General features: G+C 50.1%; 1 protein-coding gene across 1 annotated transcript in view; it reads left to right on the forward strand.

Moving 5' to 3' along the window:
* Positions 1-3,886: 3,886 nt before the first annotated feature.
* The window catches only part of COL5A1 (collagen type V alpha 1 chain), a 145,725-nt gene continuing 124,999 nt past the window's right edge, over positions 3,887-24,612 (forward strand). Inside the window, exon 1 of the mRNA XM_044453179.1 lies at positions 3,887-4,056. Coding sequence (XP_044309114.1) covers positions 3,951-4,056 — 106 coding nt within the window. The 5' untranslated portion in view covers positions 3,887-3,950. The remainder of the gene's footprint in view (positions 4,057-24,612) is intronic.

Below are 24,612 nucleotides of genomic sequence, written 5' to 3' on the forward strand. Positions count from 1 at the left end.
GGATCCAGAGATGGCCACCAATTATAGACCGGTGGCCAACATCCTGTTTTTGGGCAAGGTGTTGGAGCGGGTGGTGGTGGGACAACTCCAACTCTTGGATGAGACTGACTATCTGGACCCATTTCAGTCCGGCTTCAGACCCGGGTATGGTACTCAATCTGCCTTGGTCGCCCTGTATGATGACCTGTGCAGGGAGAGAGACAGGGAGTGCATCCCTGTTGGTTCTCCTGGACCTCTCAACAGCTTTCGATACCATTGACCATGGTATCCTTCTGGATAGGCTAGTGGGATTTGGAGTAGGAGGCACTGCTTTGCAGTGGTTCCTCTCCTATCTTAATGGCTGATTCCAGGTGATGGTGCTGGGGGACTGTGGCTCTGCGCCATGGCAGCTATGCCATGGAGTTCCACAGGGGTCCATTTTGTCCCCCTTGCTATTTAACATCTACATGAAACCGCTGGGAGAGGTCATCAGGAGGTGTGGGCTGCAGAGTCATCAGTACGCTGATGATACCCAGCTCTACCTCTCATTTTCCACCAATCCAGGTGAGGCAGTGGCTGTACTGAACCGGTGCCTGGCCGAGGTAATCGGCTGGATGAGGGCCAATAAACTGAAACTCAATCCAGACAAGACCGAGGTCCTGTTGGTAGGTGGTTCAGGCTTTGGGGTAGGGGACCTGGACCTTGTCCTGAATGGGGTTGCACTCCCTCTTAGGGACAGGGTTCGCAGCTTGGGAGTGCTCCTTGACCCAGAGCTGTCTTTGGAAGCTCAGGTGACAGCAGTGGCGAGGAGCGCTTTCCTTCAGCTTAGGCTGATCCATCAACTGTGTCCCTACCTGGAGAATGACTGCCTGGCAACAGTGACACATGCTTTGGTAACTTCCCGATTAGACTTCTGTAACACACTCTGCATGGGGCTGTCCTTGAAGACGGTTCGGATACTTCAGTTGGTGCAAAACAGAGCTGCCAGGTTGCTGACGGGGACTGGGCATTGTTCTCATATAACCCCAGTCCTCCGTCAGCTTCACTGGCTCCCCATTGAAGTTCGGGCCCAATTCAAGGTGCTGGTTATCACCTATAAAGCCCTTAATGGCTTGGGACCTGGATACCTAAAGGAACACATGCTTCCATATTTGCCCTCCTGCTCCTTGGAATCGGCAGCAGAGGCTTTTCTCTGGGAACTCTCTGTGAAAGATATTAGGAGGGTGAGTACCCGGAGGAGGGCCTTCTCTGCGGTGGCGCCCCACTTATGGAATGCGCTCCCCAGAGAGCGCCTGGTGCCGTCGTTATTTGTTTTTCGGCACCAGGCCAAGACCTTTTTATTTATACGTTATTTTAATTGCTGAATTTATTTACTGATTTTATATTTATGCCGGGATGTCTCCAGATTTTATGTATTTATATAGTTATTTATTAGTATTGGAAGCTGCCCTGAGGCTTTTGCGAATGGGGCGGCATATAAGTGTACCAAATAAATAATAAATAATAACAACAATTTTCCTCACCCTTCAGTTCAACTGTCCAAGCCTCCAACGCTGCAGCCTTTCCTTACAGGTGTTCCTGCAGCCCCTTCAAAGTTTCAGCTGTCCTCTTCCATGTTTGTGAACGCTGCAATATCTCTCTCCAGGAGTGAAGCTCAAACCTGCATGTGATGTTCCAAAGGTGGTGGCACCACAGATTTGCACGAGGGCACTAGGATCTTGGCAACGTTATGCTCACTTCCCTTCCAAGATGTGCCCAGAATGGCACTTGCCTTTTCCACAGTAGCGGCGCTGCCCACCACAACGCCAAGCTCTTTCCCAGTCAGCGCTGCCAGTTTCTCTGTGATGCTGGAATAAGCTGAGGTCCCACCACGGGCCACGCGTTGAACAGGCAGTGCCCCTCCCACAAAATTCAGAAGAATTGAAGTGGGGGGATTTCAAAAGCCTACCGGATCTCAGTTCTGTGGACCTTCCTGTAAGCTGGTCAAAGTAGTTCACCTGACATGTAGATCAGATTTATTTCTGCTAGTTCTGATACACTTTCCTCCCAGATTTTAAGCATTACAGCAATGGGATCCGCTTTGATTTGTCTTACGTATGCAAGCATAGCTGTTCCATTATTTATTACTATTCTGGGCATAACATTGTCAGAGTTGCAGAAGTTTGCATTAGTTGTGTTCCTACCTGCACCATGAGTGTTAAGTGCACAAAACCTTGCTCTAATAAAGGCTACAGCAACAATTAATCATTTCCCAATATTACACTTTCCAAGAAGCGATTGGTGATGATTTGAAGAGGAAGAAATATCAAACAGTAAAGCAAGAGCATCCTGGACCTTTAAAAATCTAACAATTAGCTCAGTCTAATGTTTCTTTTTGATTAAAGTTATAATATAATGCTTATATTACAGGTAACTTATAGGTAAGTTGCACTCAACTGAAGGAGACCTGCTTCTGGGTAAACATGCACCCTACATGCCTTTTCTTGGGGAGTTTACTTAATAGGTATCTCAACATTAGGACTGCAGGCATCTTACTGAGCTTAGTGCAACTAGCTTCAAACAAAACCCACAGTTAGGGTCTCACTCTGAGTTCTACTCGGTCATTCCCCCAATATGATGCTGTTGTTAAAATGCGCAGGGACAGATTGGGCTGGGCTGCCCTGGTCCACTGGCCACCCCGGTGAGATTGTCATTCTGTGGCATGGCCTGCGAGAAGCAACTGGAATTACCGACAACGGCTGCCAGCTCGGAAGGGACCAGCAGCTCAGCAGAGGCCTGTGCTCGCTGAGGTGGTCCGGCCTGCTCCTAGGAAGGTGCCCCAACTCCAGGCTGGACTGCCATGAGGGAGGCGTGAGCTCCGGACTGCCTGGGCCCTCCCAGGCCCGATGGCTCTTCTCCTAGGAGAGAGGGGCAAGCTGTGTGAACGGGGCAGCCAGTGACGGCAGAATTTCCCTCAATGTCCCAGTTAGGGTGACTTTCCTCCCCAGACACTCTGGCCTGCCTCAGCCTCAACTGCCCTTGAGCACATTTCTGGCCGTTTGCACAGGTGTGTGCGGACTCGCGGCCAAGCTCCAGGGTGCAGACGAGGCACTGCTGAGAGCAGAGGCCCAGCTTGCCACGCGCTCCGAGCCTCTTCTTTTGACACGGGTTTCGGGGGGCTTCCGCACGAGGCGGCCGCCCCGCCCCGCCCGGCCAGGCAGGCTCGGATGCTGCCAGCCAGCGCCGGCGTGGGTCATGCCCGCGCGCTGCAGGCGGCCCGCAAACGCGCCGCTTGCTCCCCGCGCCGCGCGTTCAAATTTCCCGCGTGGGTCCCCGCCCCGCCCGGCGAGAAGGCGGCGGCGGGGAGCGGCGCCCCGCGTGGCCACGCGCGCTCGGGCTCCTCCACAGGCGCCGCCCCGCTCCCGAGAAGGGAAAGCGGGGCGTTTCCCGGGGCGCTCCCGAGGCCACGATTGGCCGGCGCGCCTCTGGATTGACAGCCCGGCCTCGTCGGCTTTCATAGGCGCAAAAGGGGCAGGCGAGGGGGGGAAAAGCGCGCGGGAGGGGGGAGAAAGTTTCACTCCCAGCCCAGGGCAGCGAGAGGGGAACATCACTTTGCAGAGGGAACCCCGGAAGAGAGCGCAGAAAGAGGGGCTCGGGAGGGAACCGAGGGGAAGGAGAAGACTTGAAAAGGGGACGGGACGGGACGGGCCGGGACGGGAAGGGCACCAAGCGCGCTCCCGCGCGAGCAAACTTTATCAGAGCCGAACAGCCGGAGTGGAGCGCCTGCGTTCCTCCTGTCCATCCCAAGCATCCAGGCTCATGGCTTCATAAGGAGCGCATTCCTTGAGGGGTGGGTGGGAAGGGAGTCCTAATATTTAATATTTTATATAGAGAGATAGATATATTATAAAGAAAAGAGTCACCCAGCAGCCTCGAGGCTGCGTAATTTGCACAACCCCTTCCCCAGCATCCCTATTTTTCCTTGGTGGACCATGGATACTCACACGAGGTGGAAAAAGAGGACTTGGGTGCTGAGTTCCAGCTGCCCTTGGAGTGTAGCACTGTTCCTACTCTATGCAATTTCCGAAAGCCATGCAGGTAAGGACCAACAGTCCATTCTCGTTTCGTTAAATGAAGCTTGCTTGCTTCCTTCCTTGCTTTGACTTTTTTCAGTGCTTCCTTCTTTCCTTCCTTGATTTTGACAGCAACTTTGCCTGCAGCCTGTCCAAATCAGTTTGCTGCCTTTTAAGTTGTTAAGACTTGCTTGCTCTGAAGGACCATGGTAGATGGAGAAGACAGAAGTCATGCATACATTTTGGATTGCCGTTTGCTTTTTAAAACATCTAGCAACAGGAAAACTTTTCCTGAGTGTGTTTTGCTCTGCATCAGGTTTCCTTTTCTTCACATGCCCCGCTACCTTCTCAAAAATAGTTTTAGCAGCTGAAATCCTTTGAATACTATTTGTCAAAGGGGCCCATGAAGGGAGAAATCTTCAGGAACACAATGCCTTGTTTTCCTTTCTGGGAGCAGCAGAAGAGTTCCTGCTTGCAGTTAATTTAAGACTGAAAATTGTGTGTGGGGGGGTCTGCAAACATCTGATCCTTGGCATTGCCTCTTCAATCATGGCATAGCAAACTCTCCCCCTACCCCTGAGAACAATCTGGGATCAAAGGCAGGAGCATTGCAAACTTAAATGAACTTAGAAAACGGACGCCCCCTAATGTGTGGAAAGAGCTGTGTGCGCTCCAGGACAGATGCACACAGGAAGGAAAGGGATGGTATCTCCAAATTTGTGTGGGCTCCTTTTATGAAAAATGACCCAAATATTCCATGATATGTGTTACCTTTGTGGAAAATCAGGTATCTTAACCTTGGGAGCCAAATTAGATGGAATCTACCAGCAAGCAGCCTCCTTGGTCAGCTTCTTGGGGTTCTTTAGCCTAAGTTGCATTGCCAGCCTAGAGATCAGAAAATACAGGGATGCTGCCACTGAAGTTCTTCTCAAGGAATGTGTCTTGGACTTCCCCTCAGTTAACAGTGATGAGGTCTCTGCCCTGGGGGGCTTACAGTCGAACATTCTGCATAGGAGAGGCAGCAGAGGAAGGAGAGAATTGGAGGTAGCAGGTTGCCTAACTGTTGTGTCCTCAGGGAGATGATGCTGATGAAAAAGGCCTCCAAGGATCTCGCTTTATTGAAGGCCTTAAAAGCTTATGGAGAATAATGGATTTTGCTGCTCTTAGCAGCAGAAGGCAGCAGAGGGATGAACTGCTCCCAGTGAATGCAGCTGAAAAGCCTGTTGCAAGCAGTTGCATTGCACTGAAGCATATCTGAAGAGTGCACAGCATGCCTTGTGCTGACGCACGCCGCGAGGAGCAATGCCCAGCACTGGAAGGAAGTCCCAGTGTCCTTTCTGAGTTTGTGTAACTTGAAGGAGTTCCACTGGAATGCAGGGATTTCAAGCAATTCTGCTGATCAAGATTCTATCACATGTTTAGGGGCCTCTGAATGGTGTACATCTCTGTGCAGACTTGTCATACATTCATGCACAGAGAGCGGCTACACATTGCAGAAATTGCGCATGATAAAGGGTGCAATTCTGTGCATGTTTGGGTGGGAGAAAACCCTGGCAATGGCGGAGTGGCTCCGCCAGCCGCACTTCCCATCTAAACATGCCTGCGATCACATGCTAGCAATACTGCCTTTCCCATGTGGCACCTCTTACGTTGCTGGATTGCAAGCCACATCAACCCTGACAAGCATGGACCTTGGCCAAAGATGGTGGGAGGTGTGGACTGACAGCACCTAAAGGTCCCCTAGGCATGTTTTAGGGTTCTGTCGGCATGAAGGCTTGGACAGGCACTGGTCTCCCGAAGCGCTTGCGCACTGAAGACTTTCCACAGAGACGCCTTCGCTGTCTGCGGCCCAGCCATGGTCCGTTGCTGCGCCAGGCTCTGTGAGGAAGGGCAGGCCTTGAAGCAAAGACATAGGTGAACAATGCATTCTCAGTGAAAAGAAGAGATTCCTTGGAGGAGGGGAGGTTTCTTGCTTCACAGCAAGGCTACCCCTGTGGCATTCTGGAAAGCAGTGGCTGGCTGGGGCACAGGCCATGGCCAGGATGGGCCTCTGAAAGCCAACCCCCTGCTGATCAGGAGGTGCCATGGGGCATGCCATCGGCAAAGGGGCCTGCATGTGTGTGTGTGTGTGTGTGGGGGTATTCAAATCAAACCCAAACAGGGATGCACCACTTGAAGCTGGAATATCTGCTCCTTGCAGCTGCTGAAAACATTTTTCCTCTTTTTGAATGGATGTGTCAGTGGTCTTTCACTATGTTTTGACCATCCTTTTGGTAGAGGTGCCACCAGATGCCAGATAACATTACTTTTTCCGGGGCAGGGCAGTGGGATCATGTGCCCCACAGAGGAACAGCTGGCCATCTCCGCAAGAGCCTCAAGCAGCTGGAGATCGTTGGTGCCTTTCCGTGCAATTCCCACTCCGCTGGGGCCTAGAAGGCCCCAGGAGGTAAAGCTGCTTGGGTGGGTGGCCATGTTGCCACAGTGGATGGCAGGAAAGGCCAAGTTCAAAGTGGCTTTGACGGAAGAGAAGGCTGTGGATCTTTTGGGAACCTGCCAGGAGAATCTTGAATGAGTCAGATGGGGAGGAGTTTCAGTTCTGGCTATCAAGGCATCAGCTGATATTTCAAAGATTTTTGGCTGCTTTTCTTCACATCCCACCCCTTTCATTTCAATTGGCTGAATACATGAACCAGCAAGCGAAATCCAACACCATGCCAGGAGTTCATGGTTGCTAAGCTAGAGAGAGACCTATTTGCCAGTTATGGTTTTCCTCCATTTATCCTTTCTCTAATTGTAAGTTCAGTCCTTCCCAAACTTCAAGAATTTCTGGAGCATTAAGTTCAGTCCTTTCCTTCCTGGATCATCTTAAATGTATACACGAACATTATGTGTGCAGAGTTCTGGAGTTTCCCTCTGCAGTTTGGCTTAATAGGTGCATTTCTTGCAAGCAGTTTTCCCAGCAGAATGCATTTTGAAATGTTACTTTCCTTAACATAGTAATTTGTCTACTTGTTTTGTTGACTGGAGACATCCCTGAAAAATTCAGAGAACAGTGAGTTTCACTCAGAATTGTGGTTCAAAAGTTCAAAATTCATTTCCTGTCCTGCTGGAAATACAATGGGCTTGCCTGAGAGTAAATGTGGCCTTGGGGTATTAGATAGATCCTTGATGCAGCTATACAGGAAGTACTGTGTACAGTTCTGGTCATCCCACTTCATAGACTTGCAGGTGAGCAGGTGCAACAGGTGTTCGAGGCACAGGAGGAAGTTCCTTAGGAGGGAAGATAGTTGTGGAGCTTGAGGACAAAGGTGTCCCCTGGCGGGGGAAGACACCATAGGACCGCAGCTTATGAAATCTGGATCTAGGCTAAGTGGTGATGAATGTTGTGTGGAAAATCTGTCAGGGGCACCCAGTGAATTCAATTCACAGTGCAGTCCAGGACTGACAGAGAAGCCCTCCTGAGCGCACCCTTAACCTGTGGAATTCTGGGGCAGAAGAGAAATGGAAAGTGCTTAAAGGCATGGCTGACTGGGGCCTTCCTGGAGCTGCAGGCAGTTTTTCCCCTGTAAACATGCCCAGGATGGTCTAAACATGCAGCTCTGTAAAAGTGGTGGGCTCCCCTCTCCTACAACTCTGTTCTTTGGACAGCCACTGTAGGTATGACAGGGGAGGTGTGGACCCCAACTTTTATACCGAACTGCTTAAAATGGGAAGGGAGAAGGTGAACAGGTCGTTCCTTGGAACTGCCTTTCCCCCACGCAGCGCACCCCAGAATTGCATTTCAGAGGGGATGAGCTCACTGAGAATCTCTACACTCTAACTCAACCCTCATTTCGACTCATTTGCATTCTAAATGCAAGGCTTTCTCCCCCCTCCCCAAGTGTGCATTTTAGGAAGTGCAGAATTTTTCCCCGTTGGAAAAAAAAGGAAGGGGATTGCTGTTTTTACTTAGCTTTCAAAGGAAAGTATTTATCAAAATAGTGCAACATTAAACATAGAAAAAATTGGCTTGGCCTTTGTCTTGCATGGGAGATGAAAGGACAAATTGGTGGCCATTCTGGAGGTCCCAGACTGGATACCGTGTTGCTTCCTGCCCCATATTTCCCCAAGGTGACAGCATGGAGGGGGCTTTCTCTTTTCAGCCCATGGCAACCCAAGCAGTACGGCACTCTGGATCAGTCTTGGGCAGGGTTTCCTGTTTCCAGTTGAGGGGGACTGTTCCAATATGTCTGGGCTGGATTTAGCCATGGCAGTTTTCAGGATTGATCTGGAGATAAAATGTGAGGAGCCCTTCATGAGCTCAGAGGCTGGGGGTGGGCTGCCCCCCCCCCCCCGCCACATTGTTAACCTTCTGTCTCACCAGATGCTCCTGGATTCTTGTAGAAAAACTTGGAGATTTTTCAAGATACATTTGGGTTACAAAATCCAATCCAGAATATGCACTTTGGGAGAAGGGGTATTTTTTGGTGGGGAGTGAAACCCAGTGCTGGTCTGCATGGTCTTTAAATATCACTCCAGTTGCATGTAGGAAGAAATGAATTTGTCCGATGCAGTTTCTCTGATTTTCTAATTATAAGCTTGGTTTATCTTAAACTTGGATTATTTTCTTCCAGTCTTGCATTTACTTTGTTGAAAGCTTTGACAAATCTCTGAAAAGCAGCCTCATGAAAAACTGTATGAATTTATATTCATGCACTTTTCTGGAAATGCATGTTCCTGCACGTCATTTTCTGAATAGCATTTAAAGACTTTAAAGCATTATTTTCATTAATCTATGCATTTTTCCAGTGTGCATGAATTTTTGTGCACAATTTCAGTCAGAGAGCCCTATGGCAAATTTCTGAGAAGTGTCCACTTTGAAAGGAAAACTGAGTGTTGATACACTTACCATTTCAAATGTGTGAAGTTAGAATGAATTAAAAATGAAAACCAAATTGATTTTTCCCTAACTTAGAGCTGAATGGTCTCTATATGAAGCTGGAGTAATTCCTGAATTCAGTCACTGATTCATTTATTCATTTGTCATTATATTGTTTTCTGCTTAAATGGGAGGTGCCCTCACAGCAAGTTTAGAGTGACAAAACATCAAATAACCCGCAAGGAAAATGGGCTCTGAGCTGGGCTCTGGCCCTTAGGAGAGCTTGAGTAAGGCGCACCGTGAAACCAAGTTTTGGTCCCAGACTGAACAGCCAAGTTTTAAAAAATGGATTTCTTCTATTTGCTGAAATTTTCCTTCCCAAATAAAAGCTGGTTTGCAACAAAATGGAGACAAAGCGAAACACGTATGCTTCCCTCTCGCTGCCTCCTCTGCTCCTGCTGTGTGTGGGGAATCCAGATGTGGGAGATGAAACCCTGTAAGCAGGCATGAACGGGGGGCGGGGGGGGGGGAGCACGCACTTGGAAGTGACCTCATGTTACAGGCTTGCGGTAGTCGTGGAAGGATAGTCCAGCTTGTAGGAGTAAAATCCCACAGCTCCTCCCAGGAGCAGCTTCATCCTGGGACAAGCCTCGGGACACACACACACCGGCTCTGAGGAAAAGCGGCTGGCAGGAATGCTGCTGGAGCCATTGTCTGGGGCAAAAGCGCCAGATGCTTCTCCGGCCTTCAGCGTTTTGTCCTGGTTGCGATGAGGCTGCAGAAGGGGGTGCTTTGGGGGTGGCTTTCCTGGCTCTGTGTAGAAATGTCTGCCTCGAGATGATGCCCAGAAAAATCGGACCTGTTGCCTTTTCATTTGTGTTTCTTGGTGGGGAGAAATGAAGGCACCACTCTGCTCTTCGAGGCTGGGCCGGCAGAAGGACCCATTTCTGGAAGCCACGCTTGTGCCCTCTTGGGTGACATCTCCACTGGGGAGCCATGCAGATGCCCCCCGGCCACATTAGCCTACCTGCCCCTCCAGCTGGCAACCCCGGAACGAGAGAGCCCGGAACTTGAGGGAGCTGCCCAGGGGCTTTGGCTGTTGGGAGTATGGGAATAACCACAAAAATAAAGCAGGAATAGGGTGATAATTTTATTGATTCCTGGGCTGGATATTGCTTTCAGTCGCTTGGCCACTTCTCCTTTTACATGGCATTGTAATGGTATTTTAACCTTTTAGATGTTTCATAAGTGGCAACCTGCCCAGGAAGCATCCGTTGCTGGGCAGGTTGGAAAAGTGCTCAGTAAAGAACGATTTGAGGAGTTTGGTCCCGCGAGCCTGGCAGCCCTCGGCCGCTCTTCTGCATGGCTGCCGTGCTCAGAGGGGCTGCTGGAAGTCGACCCTGGCAGCTTCTGTGTGCAACGCAGCCGTCCTCCCAGGAAGCTCTGCCCCTTCCACAGGGGAGTTGCATGGGAATCAGCCTGGGCACATCCAGGGGCATGGAAAACTCCTGGAAAAATGCCCCCTGCTCCACTGCCTTGCACCCCATCGAGAAAAGATAAGCAGATCCGTGAGATTATCCAAAGCTTCGCAAGGGAGCCGTATTAAGTGCTTACATTCAGCTACTATGGAAAGCTGGATCTTTCCCCAGACAACGGGACACTGTTAGATTCCTTCTGAGTGACTCACGCCGTGACTGCACCGCCTTCAGGCTCTTCCTCGGGTGTCAAGGCAGCCATGAGTCTTGGGAGTTGTGCAGGGGATGGGGGGGGGGTGGCGTGAACAACGCTGCTCTGGGATTCAAGAGGCAGCACCGATGCCAGACGGAGCTAGCAGGAAGAGCACTGGTGCTGTGGTTCTACGCAGCTGCGGATGCTGGGAGAGCTGCCCGCATGGGGCAGAGCGGAGAGCAGCAGAGCAGTTAGAAGCACTTATCTCTGGAAGAGGCTCCTGACGAGTCTCTGCATGAGTCCCTCATCAGGGATATCTGAGCAATTTACTTCTGTTTGTCTTCAATCTGGATTTTGAACCAAAGCAAGTTTGAGGAATTGTGAAAATGTTTGGGCTTGCATTTGCACTTAGCGTTGTGAACAAGGCATGTTTGCGTGCCTTGCCAACGCAAACAACTCCCATGCACCCCTAAAAATAGAAGTTGGGGTCATCTTTTTAAGGCATTGGTAGAGGATGCTCCATACATATGTGGTGTGGGTACAGAAGGTGGGTTGGACTTTAACCTTAAGCAAAGACTAACCTTAAGCATGGAGGCAGATTTAAAGATGTTCAGTCCATTTTATGAGTTTCTTGAGGCTGGATCGATAGCATAGTCTTCACTGCTGGCCAGCCAACCTCTTCTGCTCTTAAACTGTAGTTCATTTTTCAGTCCTCCAGGCATTCTGCCAGGTGCCTTGGCATAGAAACATAGAAAGCAAGTCAGAAGGGGTCTCCCGGGCCATCTAGTCTGACCCCAGCTCCAGCCTGCTCTACTCATGTAATTCCCAACATGTGGGTGTCCAATCTTTTCTTAAACACCCTCACTGATGGGGCCTCCACCACCTCCCTTGAAAGCCCATCCCATCTCCTAGAGGTCCTAACCCCCAGGAAGTACTTCCTGACATCTAACCTGAAGCCTGGTTCCTTGAGCTCTGCCCCACTGGATCATGTCATGCCCTCCGCTGCAGGGAAGGCCATGGCCCTCCTCCACAGGGCAACCCCTCGCATACCAAGGACTATCAAGGGCTTGCCTAAGAGGGTGAAATCTCATCGGGTACCTGGCATTGATCCAGCTTCACTGGCCAGCAGGCATCTTTCTGGTTTGTTTTGGTGTTGGCTGCATGACTGAGCCAGCTGTTCCGGCTGCGATTTATTTATTTACAAATTTTCTGTACCATCATTTGTTAAAAATCTCATAACAGACACACACACACACCTGGTCTTCTTGCTCAGGACCTGGCACCTAAGAGGCAAACACGCAGCGCAGAGAACAAGCAGGCCAGGATGGCCAGGAGCCAGAAGCAGTGAGTGCTGGGCCAAAGCAGTCCTGGGCCTGGGGCTGATGGCTGGCGGCCTCTCCCTGGCAGGCCATGACTGGCCCTTCCTGGCCCAGGAAGCATGAACGGGAGTGCTGCAACCTGTTCGGAAGGCAGGCTTGGAGCCAGGTGCGTCCAAGCAGAAGGAAAGCTAGGAGAGGGTGGTCACAGCTCTTGAGGCCTCTTGCTTCTGGCAGGAAGGACGTGAGTTAGGCTCTGTGGGCCCCTGGGCCTTCTTCCGTTCAGGTCTGTGACGTTCAGGGTCCAGCAGCTTTGCATGCTTCTGGGCTGGAGCTGCTGCACTTTCTCATTCCAGAGCAGGAATGCACTCTCCTCTAGAGTGGCCACATACCTTCTTTTCCAAAGTCACAGCGTTACCAGAGTTCCTTCCTCTGCTGAAGGTCTGCCCTATGGAATTCCAGTTCTGAGATAAAGAACGATCCGAACTGGTGCCTGTGACCCTTCAGCAAATGCAGGGACCACTCTTTCCCGTGGCATGGTGAGATGTACTGGATTTTGATTAAATTTGCAATAATTATTTCTAGATGTATGCATCTAGACAAATGCACACACGTTTATGCAACTCACTGTCCTCTGCTGCCCCCCCCCCCCCCCCCGGGTGGTACATTCCCTCCCTTGGGGTTTCACAGGTCTTCTCCTCTAGCCCTCGTATCTGAGCCTCGATCACAAAGCTTGCTACCTTTCAAGGTGCAAAGTTGCTGCCTGTGCAGAACCAGACCGGGATCAGCGTGGTTCAACTCACATCTCAGTTGGTGTGGAGAGAGTATGAAAACTGACCGGATTTTCACCTCTGTGATCAGCTTCCCCACACACCTCTAACTGTAAGGGGTGATCTGTTGCAACCATCTCTGGGAGGAAATCCTTTTAACTTACTTCTGAGTCCGGGAACAAGGTTCTGTCACAGCAGAACATCTGCAGAGTTTCCTTTGAAAATGCACATGAAAATCCTAGTTGAAAGAATGAAGGTGGAGAATGTAATTGCAAACACGTACATAACTGATATAGGACTTTTGTGGGGCATAAACAAAGTTAGTCTTCTGGGTGAGGATGCTTACTTTTTGGTTTTCTGATGAGCAAGCCTTTGCATCTGAGAACTTCCAGTCAACCTGATGGCAAAAACAGATTTTGTTCAGTTCATGGTTAAGAGATCCCATGGAAAAAAATTGGAGGCACAGTGTGTTATTCTTGGGGTGGTGGGGGAGAAAGGCATTTTTGGACAAGATGTCAAACAATAAAATATAGCTCAATAATTGGAAACGGGCCTCTTTTTACGAGATTGGTGGCCACTTGCTTCAACTTTTCTTGGGAGTTGAGTGGCTGGTGTGCATGGGCACGTGCAAAGGAGCAAGGAAACTGAAGATTTGGAAGCAGCACGAGCATCCCAGAGGCTCACCTGGGCCAACAGTCCACCAGTGGTGTGACCTGCCAGGGGTTCTGCAATGAGCGGGAATGACATTCCCCATGTGCCATGCTGCCGATTGGAGAAGCTGTGGGCAGGTGGGAGCAAAGTAAGCGCACAGAAATGGATTCTGGACGCTGGGTGGGAAGATACGGCAATGCAGCGCTTCCTGCTTCCTGTGCTTAAGGGAAGGCAGAGGAAGACCGGTGTGGGCAGGTGGCCAGTGGAGAGGCACCGCCTGCCCCAGCAGGGGGCAGAGAACGTGGCGTCCTGGGCACCCACAGGCCCCAGGCTGCTTTCTTGGCACCCACCTCTGACCTCCTTTTATTAGATTAACACTTGCAAAGGGTAGCTGGGTGGAGAAGGGTTTTGTGGTGCTGGGTACTGGACTTGAGTCTAGGCCTCACTGCTGCCTCGCACTTGCTCTTTGGGCGGATTGCTGGCCTTCGGCTGCCCCTCCCCCCATGACAGCCATCTTGCGGTGGTGCCCAGGACAGCTTCCCCATTGCGCCAGTCCCTCTGGCCCTGCCAGAGGAGACCACACCGAGCCAGGCAGAATGTGGGATGGGGGCTCTGCAGAAGCAGCTTCGGGTGCCGGCCAGGCCTGTCTCGGCACTGCTGGCCTTCTGCGCTGGGTGCAGCCTGCTCTGAGAGCCTGAGGGCCGACCGGGGTGGCTGACCCCAGCAGGGGCTCCGCCGGCAGCTCTGCTGGTCCACACCTGCTCCCCCCACGTGCATTTGCTCCCATCGTCACTCTCACTGGTACCTTTGGCTTCGGCAAGGCAAGGCAAGGCAAGGCAAGGCAAGGCAAGGCAGCACCTCTCTCAACCCTCCCCTTGCTTTACCAGGCAGCTTCCAGGAACAAGGCAGCACAGAGCAGGCAGCGCATCCTCCCAGGAAGCAAGGTGCGGTGGGTGATGGGTACTGTAGTTATTCAGAAGGTGTGAGCCTCCCAAGTGCAGACAACGACCCTGCCTAATTCCAGGCTAGATTCGGTGCAGCAGAGGGGCTTGCGGGGCCTTCCGCCCCTGCCCCCTCCTGCCATGTTAGGGCCCGTTGGGCAGGCCGAGATAATCCCTCTTTTCAACAGGAGGGCTGGCAAATGACAGCTCTTAATCTAAGCAAAAGACGGAGAGGGGTGTGTGTCCCAGCTGGGCCTTCTCACAACATTCAAAATAAGAGTTGCCAGATGAATATTTTTCTCAAAGATGGGCATCCATTTTGTCCTACTGGACTGTGATATCTTCAAATGTCAGTTTTTAAAAATGTAATAGCATCTGGTAACCATATTAGAAAAGTTAAGTCAGCAAAATTCCAGGAGAACTTAAAATCGCCATGGTTCTATCCGCATTTTTTTTTATAATTTCCATTGCCCTTTATTAAAAGGGTTGGTTGTAAACGAAGCTTTTTAATTTCCTGTCATTCTGGCTGCTCCCAGCAAACAATGACCCACACTGGGGCAGGAAGCAGGCTGGAGACCAGGGAAAAGGGGTCTTTGGCGGTGTGGTTAGAACCCTCCATATGGGGCAGGGGTCACATGGGGCAGGATGAAGCCAGGCGGCGGACAGTGGGGGGCCCTCAGCCCACAGCAGGGCCATGCAGCAGGTCCCCAGGCAGAGAGAGAGGAGGGCCCAGGGGAGCTGCTTGGCAAGTGCGCCTGGGGGGGTGGGTCGGAGCCGTGCGTGCCCCTGCCCGTCACCACTGCGCCCCCCAGCCTGCGACCTGCCCCACACAGCCGTTCAGGGTGCCACGATGGCGTGAATCCACTGCCTACCAGCGCTGTCAGAAAGCGCTTCTTGCCGGGCTGCACCGCAGGGTAAGGCGTCTTTGTGTGGGAGAAGATGTGGGAACAGGCAGGCATCCACTGCCCACCTTCCGGGAACCACCTGGGGAGCTCTGGCATGTTTCATATTGCCTGTCCTTTGCCCCGTGTCTCCGTGGCGCTACATCCACGAGTGGCTCATGGCGCGATTGAACAGGGAGTGTGAGTGCTCCCATCCTGGGGCATGATGAGTTTGGCTGTCGATTTGGCAACAGGTTGCCTTAACCTACGATGGCGCTGACTCTTTCTTCAGTTGTTCTCTGGGGACTGTCGTTTGTTGAAGGTTGGGATGTCTGTTGTGGTTGGAGGCCAGGAGGGATGCAGACAAGACAGGGACAAATGTGGAGAGGCGTCCACTGGCCGGGAATGAATTCTGGGGAGAAAATACCTCTCCCTCCGGTGAGACAGGTCCTGGCTTGGCTCATACAGGCCTCGTGGGTTCTGGGAGCCGGAAGTAGGCCATACAAGCACTGGGGACGCTGGGTGTGGGGTTGCTCAGAGTCCTGGTCTGCCCCAGAGTCCCAGGGCTGGGCACCACGGTTCTGCCTTGTTGCAGAACTTGGGGCGAGGGGAGGCTTGAGAAAAGGGAGGGTGGGGAAAAATAGAAGTGTCCATTCCAAAAAAAAAGCTATCTGCATTTTCTGTGGTTTACTCAGCAGGAAAACCTTAACGAAGTAAGGTCGGTAGGGTGAAATGTTTGCTCCTTCTCATACCATGCTGGTTCTCTGGGGCCTTGGGCCAATCCCTCTGCTGACCCTCTCCATGTCACTCTTGTCTCTTTCGGTCCTCCTGGTCCCAGTCTGTGCAATGGTCCAGTGGGAGAAGGCTAGAAATGCAGTGGGGAATGTTCAGTTTCGATTGTCATGGGAACTTAACTAATTTCACACTTCTGAACCAATAGATAAGGGGAGGGAACCCCTTGGACTCAGGGGCAAAATCCAGCTCTCCTGGGGAGCAAATACAACCTCTGACATTTCTTTCCCCCTTCCCCTATATAGAGATGCCATAAATAACATGCAATTGTTTCTTGAAAGTGTGTATTTTTTCAAGAACATTTTTCAAATGTGCTCATTGTTGAAACTTTTTCTTTTCCTTCCAAAAACTGCATTATGGACTCAGAAATGCAACTGCAGGTGGCATTCAGGTTGTCTCTGGGAGCTGTGAACCAGGAAAATTCCTGGTCAGATTTCAAACTCATTGAACTGACAAATCTGTACTTTCTCACCCACTGCACACTTTGCCGTTTCAGTGGGAAGTGATCTGCAGTTGCAGAGCCCCCTAATGGAAGGGCTGCCCTGCCCCTCCTCATGGCCTGGATGTGCCCTACAGCTCCTGGTTTCTCCTGTCCCAATATGAATGCAGATGTGGCCTCAGACACAGAATCCTCTGTCCATGGGAAGTAGCTAATCCTTCTCTCATGGAAAATGTTGTTTTAATCCTGATATCTGAGCCCTCTTGATTAGCAGAGCAAACTCTAGCAAATGCGGTGGTTTCCTTGGGGCTGGGTGGATGGGACAGAAGAAGTGAGTCAGTTTTTCCATTTTAGTGAGCTGTGAGTGACAGAAATGGGATGAACCCAGCCAGGTACTTTGCATCTGTTTAGTATCAGTCAGCACATGATTAAACCAGGCATGTGGAAAGTTCTGCTATGAAGCAAAAGGGAGCATCTGTGAAGAGGCAGAGCAGGTGAGACTGGGGCAGGGGGGCAGGCTCCCACTTTCCCCCCAGTCTCCCCCAGAGGGGGAGGCGGGGAAACCAACCGATCTGTAATCACCTCGAGCCTCAGGGAAACAGCCAGTGTGGGTAGCTCGGTGAATTCAGGTGCTCCGGCATGATTCTGGCGAAAGGGCTGGCGAGGACGTCTCAGGCCTTCTGACGCCGCCTCCATGCACCTTGCCAGGTGCCGATGACTTCTCGGGAGCTGCACCCTGCAGCGTGACTTGGAGAGGTGAACGGGCCGGGGGGCGTCTGGCTGGGGAAGGTGTGTGGGGAGGTGGGGCAGAGGCAGCCGCTCAGGTGGAGCTGTCCAGGGCCCTGCCTGCAGGAGCACAACCTATTGAAATGCACTGGGGAGTCTGAAGACTCAGGCTTAAGGGCCGCCTGGCCAGCACGAAGGGCAGGAAGAGCATTCGGCCTCCTCCTGCCAACTTTGCTCCTCTCTGGACCTTCCTGTGCTCAGGCGTTGCCCTTGCCATTGGAAGCAGCCCTGGCTAAGTGGATCTGTCTGCCTCAGACCTGTGCATGGCAGTCCTGTGAGCAGATCTTGGGCCCCAAAAGTGGGATTCATCCATGGCCGGCCCAGGAAGCAGATCCATCTTGCTGACGTCTACCAGCAATTGCCCGTGTGTGCTCTTGAGTGCCTAGTTAGGCAGTCCATAAATCAAAATGAGGAGGCCCCTAATTCTTCAATGTAGTTTGAGCCTTACCTGGATCCACCAGACTTGTGTTTGTGTCGTTCCAACGGAGAACTGTGGGAAGCCAGTTTAGATTGTCTGTGCTATGCAATGTTGGCATGACAAGTAGACAGACATGTTCAGAATACAGAGTACCCATTTTGTGCAAACGGTATTGGTTGCTGGTTGTAGCCCAGTCCCAATTTGAAGCGCAGATTTTGACATACAAAGCCCTAAACAGCTTAGAACCTGTCTACCTGAAGGATTGTCTGCTCCCGTATATACCTACTCTACGATTCTATGACCGGTCATTTGTGGTGATACTATGTTGTCCTGCTTACTCAATATAATCATAATGTTTAGTGTTTAAAATTATTGTGATTTTATTATAATTGATTTTGTTGTTGTTTTTAGCACTTGTAAATGATAGATTTTATTGCAGGCTGCATAGAAAATCCATTATGACTACTGGGTAGCATATATTATTATGATTATGATTATTATTATTATAACATTTAAATAATATACATTTAAAATTAAACCAAACAAACTACTGTGCAGCAAGGCAATTCAGCCTCCAGTTGTGTGCACTGTCCCAGCCCAGGGGTCTTCAGTGTTCCCAGGGCCTTTCTCCCAGTAGCTAATTGCTTGGTAGTTTTCTGACATTCTGTGTTTTCCCCTCTTTGAAAAGGATGAAATCAATGTACTTACCTCAGTTTATTATTGTGAGCCGTCCCGAGGCTTCAGCGAATGGGGCGGCATAGAAGCCTTCTAAATAAAATAAATAATAAAAATAAAATAAATTCGGATGCCAGGAAGCACTTAGGACCCCGAGGGTATAGAATGGACTTCCATGGGAGGTGGTTGAAGGCCCATCGGTGAGGGTGTTCAAAGATAGGCTGGACATGCACATGGTGGGCATGTCGTGAGCAGAGCTGGCTGGAGCTGGGGGTCAGACTAGATGGCCCGGGAGACCCCTTCTGACTCACCCTGTTTCTGTGTTTCTGTGTTGACTTGTGCCTGGCCTTTGCACAAAGAAGCTTTCAGTCATAAAAAGGTTGATTAAAATGATAAGAAACAAATGCATTACTGGACGAAACAATAGCAAAATAAAGACAGAATGGACTCTCCTAAACCACAGTTGCTGGCAGAGCTTCTAGCTAAAGTGTGCAGGCATTTCTGCTCTGGCCCCTTTGCCTCTGGCCCCCTTGCCCTCCCTTGCCGTCTCACCCTCAAGAACATCTCTAAGATGTCAGTTCAGGGTTCATGGGTGCAAATCTGCATGAATTTGCTGAGCACTGGAGCATGATTCATTTTTAAGTCACCCTGATCATTCACTTTCACACTTGGGGAGGTGGCTGAATCCTTTGATGTACCCGGCCGCACCTGCATGTATTTACATAAATTGCAGAAAGGACCCCCCCCCCCGGTCACTTTAGTTTGCCCCAGTAGAGAATAGATGTTTTAACAGGGGTGGGTCCCAAGAAAACAGAATCTGTTATGCACACTTTGGCCCATTCTGCCCTCCTGTGGTGTAATTCTAATCCCTGGAACTTTCTAGAAGTCTCTGACTGGCATGTCCCTGTTTCCCAGCTAAATTTGGCCCTTTTATGAGCTGTAGTGGCTACACAATGCCCAAAGGGTTACACAAGTATTGAACATAAGCTGCATTTCACCACTGAAATTTGGTGGCAACAGTAAATTCCACTCCTGACCCTGGATATGACTTTTCCCAATAAAAGCACATTTTGGGTGCTGATTTCTAAGTGGACAATTCCATTGCAAATCTGGAGAATCTGCGAAGTTTGAAAAATAACAGCATTTTGCTTGCATATTTCATTGGAAGCACAATATTAGGTAAATTCACATTATGAAGTAAATCAAGTGGAATTCCTAGTCTGTATAACATTTCCTTGAAAATCCAGAACAAAGAAGGTGTTTAAAATGGTATGTCTTAGTAAAGCTTGCATACTATTGTTGGCTCCTTTCTCCCAGAAATATTGGTTATGAAGAGTCCTCCTAGACAAGAAAATGTTTGCCCGAGGAGCAATGGAGTTTGCCTTTAAAGCACAACAGGGAGGGATTACTCAATCAATCAATTGCAGTTGAAGCTCTCAGAACAGTTTGCACATTGTTATGTTGTTATCAGTGGAGAAAGCTAGCCAAGGGCTGCAGGTTAGCCTTCCTTTCTAGATCAGATGTTGTCATTTTCACCGTGGTGAAGTCCCATGAGTCAAAACCCAGGTATTTGGTATTCTGGGTCTTCTTTAGGTTGGCCGGCAAAACTCATTTCCACGTCTGATTTTGCACTCATCCTCCTGGAGGTCTAGAGAGAACCAAACATTTCTGGGAGCTAAACGATCTTTGCATTGTCTTTCCCATGTATTCCTAACGCCCCCCCCCCCCAACACCATCTTGTCATTCTCTCGTCTGTCTCTCACTTGATTTAGCAGGAAGTTCTCACCATGTGTTACACAGAAGTCAAATGAGTTGATTAGGGATCTGTGAGATCTGATAAAGGGATGAGACTCCAACAGATTCTAACAATCCAACCCTCTGGATTCCAGTTGCTAACCCTTTACTCACTCACTGTGGTGTGAACTGAACCAGCTCATGGACTTCTGTCTTGGTAAGCCGTCCTGAGGCTTGTTGCAAAGGATGGTATAGAAACGTTTTAATTAAATTAAATTAAAATCAATTAAAAGATGGGCAGCACTGTGTGCATTGAAAGCAAAACAAAGCAAAACTTCTAGGGAAACATGTTTGAATTTATGCAATTTGTGCAAACTAGCATGCCAAAAGTATGCTGGTTGTGGCCCGTGCTCAATTTATGCAAAACATGTGGGGGCCAAGTATGTTTCAGGTGCCAAAGGGTGAAAAGCAGCTGTTTCAATGCAACTCATGCATATTTGGGTGTTGATTTGCACAATATGTATACAATTTTTTAATACAATTTTTAAAATGGGCAAACCACAGGCCAACTTAGAGCTAGAATTCTGTGGGAAACCTCCCAGCTTGACTAATTTCTGATTACCGGATCAGAATCCCAAATAGGCCAGCCTTCCCAGCTTGGTCCTTACATCGGGTTGGCGAGAACAGGAAGGAGAGACCGTAGCTGCCTTGGCCCTTGCAAAGAGGAAGGAACCTTGATGGAAGCCCACTGTGCAGGATGCTAGTCATTCCTGTCAGTCCTTCTCTCAGGTTGTGGGGAGTGTGTCTGTAGCTGGTCTTTCTCTGGGGTGGTCCCTCCGTTGGCCAGAGCTGCTTGATTAAGACAGCCACTGGCGAGTGTTGGGCTGGGACTCAGGGCTCCTGGGCTCTGGTCCCCCCTCAGCCGTGGATCCCCCTGGGTGACCTTGGGCAGCCATGAACGCTCAGCCTCACCCCCGTCACAGGGGTTTGATGGGCAGGAGAGGAAGATTGTGCAAGACTTGGACTCCTTAAAAGAAAGGAGGCGGGATATAAATAAAGGAATGAATAAATAAAATGTCCTCATGAGCCTCAGTCCTCAGCGGGTGCTCCTTTCCACTGGCGTACCAGCACTAGGCAGCAGTTGTAGCCCCCGCCCCCCGCCCCGTGGTTCCGTGCCGGCATCCTGGAACAGGATGCTCAGGGGGGGTGCCTGTTGCACCCAGGCGACTCTGAAGAATCTTATCTGGGGCAGTAGGGAAGCAGTGCGCATGTTCTGAGTAGTCATCTGTGTGCCCTTGCAAACCCAGATTGCTTGGGGTTTTGGGGTTTTTGTATGGGGTGCGGAGAGCCAGCTAATACGGAATCAACCTCTGATTACTGACATAAGCCAGGTCAAAAAGCGTCTTCAGAGAAGATTAAATCGATCCTTTCTGTTTGAGCCTTGGATGCTCAAGGATTAGTCAGAGGCCACTGGCGAATGCTGAGCTTGGGATGTGTTTTGCTTTGCAAAGATGTTTCTGATTATGGATTTGGAGTGTTCAGCTTGGGAAAAGCAAATACAACAACTGAAGAATTCCAAGGGTAGCCAAAAGTGTTTCAATAAGAAGAGCATAATTTCTCAGAAGGCTTCACACATCCCTAAGTTGCCCATGGATTTCATCTCGAGCAAGATCCAAAGCAGACTTGGACAGTTTTGTGTGGCTGGAAAATCTTGAGGAATTTCAAGGAAATTAAAAGCGCTTTGGGCCTGTACCCAGCATGCTTTCATTTTGATTTTGGGTGGAACAGAGCAATTCTGGTGATGTAGAGGTATCTGTTAGGCACACATTGTATGAATAGTCACTTTGGAGCCTCTTTGGTCCAATAATTCCTGAGGTCGCTACTTTGGTGCCATTTTTTGTCTTGGCTGCTGTTCCTTGAGTTGGTCATCTGGATGAGGCCGGCCAGTTCCCAGTGCTGCAGCTGCCAGTTATATCTGGCCAAGTGATGACATCAGAAATCAGGGCAATTCATGGAGGCGGATTTTTCTTTCACTGGATAAGTTGCACAGGCCACTGCCAGCAGAGGTAGAGCAGGCAGAAGGGACACGGGAGCCTGTGTTTCACTTCCTCCATGATCGAATCCTACCCTGCCCATGACTGCCAGATCTGAATGTTGGCACAATTTCTGGTCAAAACTCATGATGCTCTTCGATAGGGGAGGAAAAGGGAGGCGCACAGAAGAAACACTCATAGAAGAAATGCAGAGTTTTAAAGACGTGAACCTGAGCCCATTTCATTCAAGGAGAGATGATGGTGTACTTTTAGAGGCGCACTAAATATGGCATTCAAGCACTTTATGCTTTTCAGCATGGGACTCCCAGAATCGCATTACTTTAGAATCATGCAATCATACCATTGTAGAGTTGGAAGGGGGCATTTCTGCTACCGGGTCTAACCCCCTGCCCCTGACAAATGCCTGTCCAGGCTTCACTTGAGTGCCCCAGGGCGGGGGACCCCACAATCTCCTGAAACAGCTGGCTCCATTGTCAGACTGTTAGGGAATTTTTCCTCACCCATGTCTGCCTTCTTGTAACTGGAGCTTGTTATTTTATGTCCTGCAGTCTTGGATGAAGGAGGGCTGGCTGTGCGGCAGCCCTTTTGGGACTTGGAAAGCACTGCCATGCCCACTGCCCCATTATTCTCAGGTCGAGCATACCTTGTTCCTTCCATCTTACCTCACAGAGCTTAGTTTCCACTCCTGCTGCCCCTCTCTGAGCTTATTCCGGTTGGATTGAATTCATCATGGTATGGTGTTGGAAATCAGAGACAGTATTCAAGGTGAGCTCTGGCCAACACAGAGTAGAAAGGAACCATCCCTTCTCGTGGTTTTGGAACTATATGCTCCCGTGGAATCAATGTGAAGTTGCATTTGTCCTTATTCCAGCCAAATTTCCCATATCACTAGCACACAGCAAATGGGAGGTGGAATTTTGAGCCAAGCATGAGGTTTCCACATTGTAGCAGTTACAGTGGAAGGAAAAGGATCTCTAAGACATGTGGATTTTCTCTGGGGTGATATTGGTGAACCCTTAAAGGGATTCTACTTTCTTTTCCAAACAGTGGAGTGTGTTCTTTTATTAAGCCATTAGCCATTTAAAAGCCATTTAAATATCAGCTTCCTTCCAAGGCAAGGAAGAAGAACTCTCTGATCTTCCCTGGGGAGAGAAGTCCTGATGCTGCAGAACGCAGCAAAGCTTCATCTGTGGGTGGTCTCTTTCGTTCAACACCGGACTCTGGTTCAATTTGATCTCTCCCCAGCACAGCCCATCTGCCCTGCTGTAAATTTCTGATGGACTCACCTCGTTAAAGTGTCTTGTTCACTGTGTTTTTTTAAAAACCTTGGTGGTTCAGGGTGAGACAGAACTGCAGCCAAACGCTGCCCAGATGCAGCCTGGTTTGTATAAGTTCTCTTGAAACTCATCCTATTGTTGGTCAAGGGGAAGGCGGTGCAGGAAGCAGCTCTCTTGGCTCCAAAAGCTTTGAAAAGCACCTGGATTCATCCCAGTGTCAGTGTGCTTGACCCATGGAGGGCCACGGGTTCCCCAGCAGCATCGGTCCAGGCAAGGTTGGCTCCAAGCTTTGGAGAACCCTCTCCCAATTTACCCTCCATGGGCTCCCACTCTCAGGGAGCCCACCTTCTCTTTTCCATGGTGAGCAACTGCTCTTGATCCTGCTCTTCCTCCTCATGGTTCTTGCTTGCTTGGCAGGCAGGGAACCTGAGAGCAGAGTGTGGCCGCCACCGAAGGTTTTCTCTGCCCAGCTTCCAACAGTCCCCTCCCTCGGTTGTCCAGCATCCTAAACAACATTGCCACTGGCTACTGCAGCTCTTTCCTACCTACCTCTTGACTTTTGGTGGACAGAGAGACAGTGAGCACGTTGCTCATGGCCTCTCCTGCTCTTCTTCTCAACATCTCTTCTCTGGTCCAGGACAAACAGCTTAAAATGAGGAGAGGGATGAGCAGCTCCGGAGGGCTTTTCTCAGTTAACCTCAGCAGGTGACGCTCGATCATGGCCATGATGGCAGGACTGTCTGTAACTTGCCCATGGAGGACATGGACGTCATTACAGAGAAACAATAGATGTGAGGCTGTTCGTGTGACATCTGAAACATCCAGAAACTTTGTTTTGGTTGGCTTCTGAATCTCAGCACCTTCCAGCATATAATGGCCAGTGTGTGTGTGTGTGTGAGAGAGAGAGAGAGAGAGAGTTTGTGTGTGTGTGTAGGGGGGTGCTCAGTTGTTTGGAGATCCTCAGGAATTTGGGGAAGATATTGGGAATAATGACTCTGAGGCTGTTCCAAGTTTGACCTTCTGGCTGGAGCCCCTCCTCTCAGCATGGCCTGCCTGGCTCGGCAACGGGAGCCTTTGTGTTGTGGAATGTGGGGAAATCCAGGGTGACTCATGCATGGAGCGGCCCCGTTGCCCCCCAGCAGCTTGTAGCTGAGTCACTGGACAGAACAATGTCTTTCTGTGACCAGTTCAGAGAGGGCAAGAGAACAGTCCAGGGGCTGGAAGCCCCTGCTAGGAGCAAAGAAAGGAATGACCTGTGTTCCGTCTGGGGGACAGAAGACTGAGGGGGACTTGGACTTCAGTTCTTTGGGAACTTCAGGCG

This window comes from Varanus komodoensis, unplaced genomic scaffold, assembly GCF_004798865.1.
Source record: "Varanus komodoensis strain SLA01 unplaced genomic scaffold, ASM479886v1 scaffold77, whole genome shotgun sequence".
Classification (NCBI taxonomy): domain Eukaryota; kingdom Metazoa; phylum Chordata; class Lepidosauria; order Squamata; family Varanidae; genus Varanus; species Varanus komodoensis.